Source organism: Malaclemys terrapin, chromosome 3 (assembly GCF_027887155.1).
Source record: "Malaclemys terrapin pileata isolate rMalTer1 chromosome 3, rMalTer1.hap1, whole genome shotgun sequence".
Classification (NCBI taxonomy): Eukaryota; Metazoa; Chordata; order Testudines; family Emydidae; genus Malaclemys; species Malaclemys terrapin.
The window spans coordinates 177210695-177219276 of record NC_071507.1 but is presented as its reverse complement, the minus strand read 5'-3'; the positions used below and the strand labels follow the sequence as shown (position 1 = coordinate 177219276).

General features: G+C 42.2%; 1 protein-coding gene across 2 annotated transcripts in view; it reads right to left on the bottom strand.

Moving 5' to 3' along the window:
- Nucleotides 1–4641: 4641 nt before the first annotated feature.
- ASAP2 (ArfGAP with SH3 domain, ankyrin repeat and PH domain 2) overlaps nt 4642–8582 on the bottom strand; it is a 183449-nt gene continuing 179508 nt past the window's right edge. For both annotated transcript variants that reach the window (XM_054022672.1, XM_054022673.1), the window contains one exon: nt 4642–7302. In XM_054022672.1, coding sequence (XP_053878647.1) covers nt 7228–7302 — 75 coding nt within the window. In that variant the 3' untranslated portion in view covers nt 4642–7227. The remainder of the gene's footprint in view (nt 7303–8582) is intronic.

Below are 8582 nucleotides of genomic sequence, written 5' to 3'. Positions count from 1 at the left end.
TACTGTCTTATGAAACTGTCAGAGCATTGAGGGCATCTTTGTTTACATAGCATAGTTTAGAACACACAACAGCAGTAGTCAAATGGGAATGTGCAAATGCTTATGAGACTTGACTTATCTGCATATCAGAGGTTGTATGTTGCTCTGGATTACAGTGGGGGCTTATGCAGACTTATTGTAACATGACATGACATCTTGATTTTTGTGTGGGGCTGTGTCAAAAGCATAACTTTCTCATAAGCAAATTAGAGAAATATAGTCTAGATGAAATTCCTGTAAAGTTGGTGCAAAACCATATTCAGAGTAGTCATCTGTCAAACTGGGAGGATGTGACGCAAAAGATTTTGTGCTGCTCTAGTCTGTTTTTAAGCACAGCACTGAAAGCATTGCTTTGCCACCATTAACTGAAATAAAATTAACTAGATTGGTAAAAAAAATAAATAGGGTGGCAACAGTAGATTTTAACTTACACATCTTAATGTTAACAGTTGCATACATATTGAATAGATGAGCTAACTGTTTACAGTTTAAGAGTTCGGTAATTTGGTGTGTGTAGAATGTTAGCACACACCCAAGGAGAGGGAGTTGGCTGTTTAAGCAATTTGGTCTATCACTAGTATGTTGGCAGGCAGATGTGGACTGAGGTTAAGAAAAGGTCACTCCAATACTACACATAGGGGTCAGTCAGGCATGCTCAATCCAAAATTTAAGTGTGGGTCACCAGACCATAATACTAAAACTAGTTGTGTAACAGCTTTGATTGACAGCTTTAGCAGTTGTGATTGGTCTGAGTATGAACCAATCAGAGAGGGTTTAAAGGTGATTGGCAGATAGAGTATGCTAACAACAGGATGGGAAACAAGCAGTCTGAAAGGGTATAATACAGTGGTGGGCAAACTCTGGCCCAAGGGCCACATCTGGCCAACCAGATGTTTTAATCCAGCCCTTGAGCTCCTGCCAGGAAGTGGGGTCTGGGGCTTGCCCCACTCTGGAGCTCCAGCTGGGGAGTGGGGTCGGGGTCTTGTTCCACTCCACACAGCTCCTGGAAGCAGCGGCACATCCCCCCCTCCGGCTCCTATGTGTAGGGGCAGCCAGGGGGCTCTGCACGCTGCCCCCGCAGCGCCCATTGGCCAGGAACTGCAGCCAATAGGGGCTTCAGGGGTGGCGCCTGCGGACGGGGCAGCACGCAGAGCCACCTGGCCACACCTCCACGTAGGAGCCAGAGCGGGGACATGCTGCTGTTTCTGGGAGCTGCTTGAGGTAAGCACCACCTGGAGCCTGCCTGCCTCCCTCCCTCCGAACCCCTCGATCTCAGCCCAAAGCACCATCAACCCCTCATCCCTAGTCCCACCCCAGAGCCCACATCCCCAACTGGAGCCCTCCTGCACCCCACCCCCCAATTTCATGAGCTTTCATGGCCCTCCATACAATTTCCAGACTCAGATGTGGCCCTCAGGCCACAAAGTTTGCCCACCCCTGGTCTAGTGGCTGGTAAAAATGAATGAAAGGCAGACAGTCAGCAGGCAAGAGTCAGTTGAGCACACTAGGAGCAGGAGAAGAAGGAAGCAGAAGTAACAGTAGTGAGGCAGTTGGGCCAGAGCAGAGGGAGAGAAAACTACAGAGAGTAAGCATGCTAGCTATAGTGTAAGATATAGAATAGAAATAGGATTAATGAGCCTCTGTACATGATAATAAAGATGTCTGTGTTATGAATGTTACATTATTCTGTATGTATAAGGTTTAAGATTGTTGTCAGTAACTGCAGGTGACTAAATCACTGCATGCAGAACACAGCCGCTTAGTATTGCTCTTACTATATGTTTATGGTTTGGGTACTTTTAACCTGTGCTTAAGGGATTTAAGTTTGTTTTGATTTATGTTTAGATCAATCTTCCCTGCTTATTTAGTGTAACTAATTGTAAGAAAATACTTTGTTTTGAAAGCATATTGCCTGGGTGTCTGTCCAAGGGTAAACAGATCTGGTCTGTTCTGGGGAATTTCCTGAAGAGCATGGGGAGATCCTTGGTAAACCCTGGCAATTCTACTAGGGCAGGCCCCTTCCTTTCACCTTGCAGGAATAGATTAATAGGTTAACATGTGGGGAACCCGGAAGTAAGCAATAGGAGAGCTATTCTGGGTTCCCAGAGTCTGTGCTTGGGGTAACAGATGGATGTAGTGGGGATCTGTTCTGGGTCTGGTATTTTTCAACATTTCCATTAATGACTTTGATAAAGGAGTGGAGAGTGCTCAGAAAATTTGCAGATGACACACAAGCTAGGAGGGGTTGCAAGCACTTTGGAGGACAGAATTAGAATTCAAAATGACCTGGAGAATTGGTCTAACAAACATCAAAAAGATGAAATTCAATAAAAACCAGTGCAAAGTACTTCTTGTTAGGAAGGACAAAATCAAATGCACAACTAGAAATCAGGGAATAACTGGGTAGGTAATAGTATAGCTGAAAAGGATTTGGAGGTTATAAAGAATCACTAATTGAATGAGTGAATAATGTGATGCAGTTGCAAAAAAAGCTAATCTCTCTGGGGCATCGTCATGAGGTTCACTCACTGCTGGTGGTGCCTCCTCCTGGCCATCCTCGGGATTAGCTCCAGCCAGGCATTGTGCCCTCCTCTGGCAGTCTCTCTCCTATCCCTCTCTTGCTCCAAGACCTTGATGTAGTGACCTGGCCAGAAGGCCAAGTCACTACATGGTTCCCCTTTCCACAGAGGAGTATAAAAAAAGTATTTCCTAGAGAAAATCATCCCAGGTACTCTCCTCAGTGGCTGGTAGGGGAACCTTGGCCTGTACTCAAGGCTCCAACTCAGGAGCCCTGCAGTTAGCAGCCAAGGCCTGCACTGCTATTCCTTGCTGCAATTCCCAAGCCTTCTCCTAACTTCCCCCCTCTGGGTTTGCTAGTCTCCCACCTACCTTCTCCTACAGAGCAACTGTGGGCTATCCTCAGTAGGCCCCACACATCTCCCAAGGAGTGACTGCAGCCTGCCTTCCTGCAGCCCCCATCTGCACTCCGCTCCTGGGCTTTATACAGGCCCCTCCTGTTCCTGCCCAGCTGGGCCTCATTTAATCAACCCCTGCACCCTAGCTTTTCCTGCAGGTGCAGCCTGGGGAGTTAATTGGCCCACCTCACCAACTTAACTTCTTCCAATCCTGTATGGGGTGAACACCCTATCACAGGCATATTAATAGGAGTGTAATACATAAGGCTATGATTTAATCACGGGTATTTATAATAATTTAGTAAAAGTCATGGACAGGTCACGGGCAAGAAACAACAAAATCACGGCCCCATGACCTGTCCATGACATACCATAAATACCCAATTGAATCTGAGGGCGAGTGGGTGCTGCCAGGGGAGCCCTGGGGTGCCAGCAGCTGCTCTGGCCACCCTGTGGAAAGCTGTTCACGCAGTCCCCGGAGCCAGCTGCATTGGCCACTGCTCGGGCAATCCCTGGGGCCAGCTGCCCATGGCCGCCAGAGCCGGGGCACTCCAGCAGTGGCTGGTGCAAGTGACTGGAAGGCTGCCCGAGCAGCTGGTTGCCAGAGCTGCTCCAGAAGTAGCTGGTGTGGCTGTCCCCAGGGCTGCCTGAGCAGCTGGCCCTGGGGTCAGCCACACGGGCTGCTGCAAAAGGAGCCCATGTCATACGTAAGAAAAAGGAGATAATGGTCATGCTGGCCTCAGCTGAAGTATTCTGTCCAGTTCCAGGTGCCACATGTCAGGAAAGATCTGAACAATTTGGAGAGGGTCTAGGTCAGGGGTTTTTCATTTGCAGACCTCAAAAATAATTTCAAACGGAGATGCAGACCCCTTTGGAAATTCAACCTGTAGTCCAGGGACCCCTACCATAGATGTTTCAGATTGAAAACTGACTGAACAGAATTCAACTATAAATGTTGTACATGCTCAGCCTTGCATTTGACGCAGTGAGAGAAAGGGCACTAAAGGGTTCTATGGTGGTAACAACACTGTCAGGTTTTGACCTGTAGGTGGAGGTATTCACATACTTTCGTTGATCAGAAAAATGGAACGCCTTTTTTGGGATCTGAAACTTTATTTTCAGTCAACTCTCATCGACCGCTTAGACATAGTCTGCAGACCCCCATGGGTCCATAGGCCACAGGTTGAAAAGCGCTGGTATAGAGAGCTTCAAAAAAATGTAGATAGTTTAGAAAACTTGAGAAAGATTAAAAAAAATTGAGCATGTTTATTCCTGAGAAACTAAGAATGAGGAGGGGCTTGTTAAGTCTTCATATATGCTCAGGGCTGTTATAAAGAGGATAGTGATCAATTGATCTTTAGGTCCACTGAAGCTTAATCTGCAGCATGGGTAGTTAAGCACTGGACTAGGCTTCCAAAGGAGGTTGTGGAATCCACCTCATAGGAAGTTTTTAAGAACACGTTGGACAGACACCAGCAAGGATGGTCTAGGTGTACTTGGTCCTGCCTCAGCTCAGAGATCTGGACCTGATGACTTCTGATGGTCTCTTCCAGCCCTAAATATCTGATTATAAGTGCAAGTACAAACAAACCTCAAATGAGCAAACAATTCTGGAGCGACTATCATTTTACATTTTTGAAACCAACATTGCTTAAATTGCACAAAATCAAATAAGGAAAATAGTCAGTTGATTTTAAAAGTAGTTTTATTTTTCCAGTCATTTGACTGGTTAATGAGAATCAATTTATTAATCATGCTCTAATTATAAATCACTGCATCCAGAACATCGAAAATAAGAGTTGATTTAGGTTATACAATATATACAGTTGCTCTGCAACCAAACAAAATCAAACAACTGAATTGAATATTATACATCTCAAATACCATTCTAAGCTGCATTTTAAATGTCAACTGCTCCTTTTAAAAACAATTAACAGCAACCTACTAATCTGCCTAGTAACAGATTTTTGAATCATGAAGTCAGCTTTGATGAAAAATGGCATGAAACATGCCAAAATCTTGGAGCTAAAATTAAGTAACTTTTTAATTATAAATATATATCTAAAGTCTGTTCAGAATCTCTTCTGCAATTTTCTTCTCCCAGAGGAGCAAATATTGAGAGAGCATACTGTTGAAACTGGGGGCAAATTTTAGTCACAGAATTTCTTCATTGGACAGTAAGATCTTAGTTACCAACACCACAGTGCCATTAAATTATATTCTGAAAAATTACTTGTTTCCCATCAAATGTACCAATTAACATGATTAAGTTTTGAAAGTTTGCACACTTTCTAGTGTAGCTGAAGTTAAATTTGCATCAATGTTTATATAGGATGAAATTGATGCCAGATAATCAAGACTGATTGCAGGCTGTTATAGATGCTACAAGATTTTGCGTTTAAAAATACTGTACATAGAAGTGAACTGTGCAAAATAATATGCCCATTTCCTTTCTAGACTCTACCAAGGAATAGACACATACAAAATAGAGTCTCAAAAAAACAAACTGAACATATCAGTAAGTGAATAAAACTGTAGTGCTAAACTATTACTAATATCACATATATTTTACTGGGAACTTTGAAAATGCAGGCTAATTAGCTTCAAAACTTGCAACAAAGTATCCTGAAACATTCCAGTTTGTTCCATTTATAATGCAGCAACAGCTTCTCGAAGAAATGACAGGTTGTCTATCAATTGTACCATTTTAAGAAAGGTTATATAAAGGTGAGATCAACAGCTTTACTGTTCCAGCATTAATGCCACATCATTTTTCTCAGTATAAACATTGTATTGGCCTTTTTCATTCGTGATACAACACTGAGGCCAACAGACACGATTTGTCAGAGATTCAAAGTTCTCTTGATAAATCTAGAGATACAATAGTCACAAAACATGTGATCAAAGCCAATGTGACCTAGACACTTATTTCTAATCCTATGCTATCAGTTTTTTCCTGTAGCATAAACAAAAGAACCAGTACGATATCACAGTATACAAACATCAAGATGATGCTGGATCTCTATTGATGTTTTGTAGTATTCCATCAATCAACTGGGAATTATGAATGGCCTAGTCTTTTGTTCACAAAATAGTAAACAAGTTTAACAGTGTAGCTACCATAGATGTGGGTATATTATATAAATACAGAGTGAGTTAGCAAACTAGTATTTAATTATTTGCAAGGTAGTGGCACACTTTAAAAAAAATTTGTATGGAATAGGACATAACTGATGCATACTTGTGAGTTTTCAGATATTTATTCTTATCCAGTAATTTAAATGTTCCACTAAAGATATTCTTTGTGTATGAACATGTCACTGTGATCAAGAAAATTCAAGAATACAAAGTCTAAACACCATAAGGAAACAATTTTAAGAAATGCTCTGCAATCCATCATCCTTACAGAGTTTTAAGTAAATTTCAGGAAGTGCAGTTTTCATATCCTTGAGTTAATTTAGTAACTCAGTAATATTGCTAGGTGGTTTAATTAATTAGCAGTAGTCACATTAAATATGACTGAAAATGGATGTAACATACAGAAATGACATTTCAAAACAGGTTACATATACATGCAGCATAAAAGAAACAGTCTCAAACTCAGAAAATTAGCTAACAGAGTTCAGACAGCTTTAAGCAAATATCTACATTAAATTTGAAAGAAAGAAGTCTCCTTCAGTGGTGAACTGAAAAGCTTTTTAGCTTTACCTGTCAAGGTACCCAAGTTCAGAGGTCAAGATTTCTTCTGCTGCAAGTGTTGATGTCCTTGATTAGAACCTGATTTTGCAAAGTGCTGACTACTTGCAATTCAGAAGTACACAGCTTGTAGGGTTGGGGTCTAAAACTTAAAACAATAGAGGCAGCTAGCAGAATTCACTGCCTTTTTCTAAGTGTTAGGGATTTCCTTGACTCTGGGGACACAGAATCCTGAACTATGCCAGGTTGAAAGACGGGAACTGAATCGTCAACTAATTTATTGCAAATTATTTGTAATATTTTAATGGATACATTCACATAGTTTGACTCCTGAACAATTTTTTTTAATGCTTTTCACTTCATCTTGAAAAAGATAATATAATTGGAATGATATTTTTTAAACTAATTGTTGAAGAGTTACACAGAAAAAAATCTGTTTAAATTCCAAAGTGAGAACTGTGGTAATAATAGGTCAGTTAAAGTACATAGGACTCAGGAAGTGTTCTGGCTGGAACAAAGCAAAACAGATTTCAACAACGTCTGGAAATTAGAAATTTCTCCACTTGTCAGTAGCAATTTAGTCGACAATAAAGTGCACAAATGATACTGGGAAAGCTCCTTTACGATTAGGTTCCCCATCGATGTGGCCAATCTGGAAAAGACATGCAATATGTTTTCTCAAGTTAATAAAAATAACTTTAAGTCTCAAAAGAGCATTACAGTATTCACATCAAAGTTACTCACTAGTAATAGTCATGTTCCTCTCTTCCCCAGTTTAAGCACTTACACTAGCAGGAAGAACCTATTTTCTGGTGGTAGGTGAATGCTGATGACTGCCATGCTCTGGAGGACCCTATGTCTATAGGTCAGGACGAACCACTATATCCCTCAGTTCTGGAGCCTTGCATTTTATTTTGAATAAAGGAAAGAAAAGAAATAGTACAAACGGGTTTGCTGTCCTGAGACAGAGGAAAATGTTAATGATAATATTTCAGGTAAGTGTGTAAGGTTCCCACATCTGGATGGTGTCACCACTGTACTAGGCACTATACAGACATACAATTAGAGATGGGTGAATAATAGATTTTTTTTTTTAATTGCTGGCAATTCTAAAAAATCAAAAATAATTTCAGGTTGAACTGAAAATGAAATTTTTCAGCAAATCAAAAAGTTAGAAAACTTTCTAGCTGAGTCCAAACAAAATGTTTAGTTTCAACCTGACTATAATAATTTCATTTTGATTTCAGGCATTTTTACAAGAGCAAAGGACTAGACTCAGAAGACACTGAGTGGAGAGGGACAACACACTCTCCATCAGGGGTCGGCAACCTTTGGCATCCGGCCCATCAGGGTAAAGCTGCTGGCAGGCTGGGCCGGTTTGTTTATCTGGAGCGTCCGCAGGCACGGAGCCCCGCAGCTCCCACTGGCCAATGGGAGCTGCGGGAAGCAGTGCAGGCCGAGGGACAGGCTACCCACTGCTTCCCGCAGCTCCCATTGTCTGGGAACAGCTAGAGGGAGCTGCGGGGCTCCGTGCCTGCGGACGCTCCAAATAAACAAACCGGTCTGGCCTGCCAGCGGCTTTACCCTGACGGGCTGGGTGCCAAAGTTTGCCAGCCCCTGCCCTCTGTTATAACCCTGAGCCTAGCGGTTAGGGTACCCACCCAGAATGCGGGAGACCCAGGTTCAATTACGCCTCTGTATGATGTGGGATAGTTATTTGAACAGGAGTCTCCCAAATTACTGGAGACCCTAGCCCTAGACACCGGGCTAGTCTATAGGATATTCTGGTGTGAGTGTTTTTCAATCTGTCCTGTTGAAACTACTGCACTGTGTATAAATAAATAGTAATTGGAGCAAGGACTTCAATGAGGGTCTCCCACCAACCAGGTGAGTCCCTGAATCACCAAACTATAGTCATTCTCACTCTCCTAT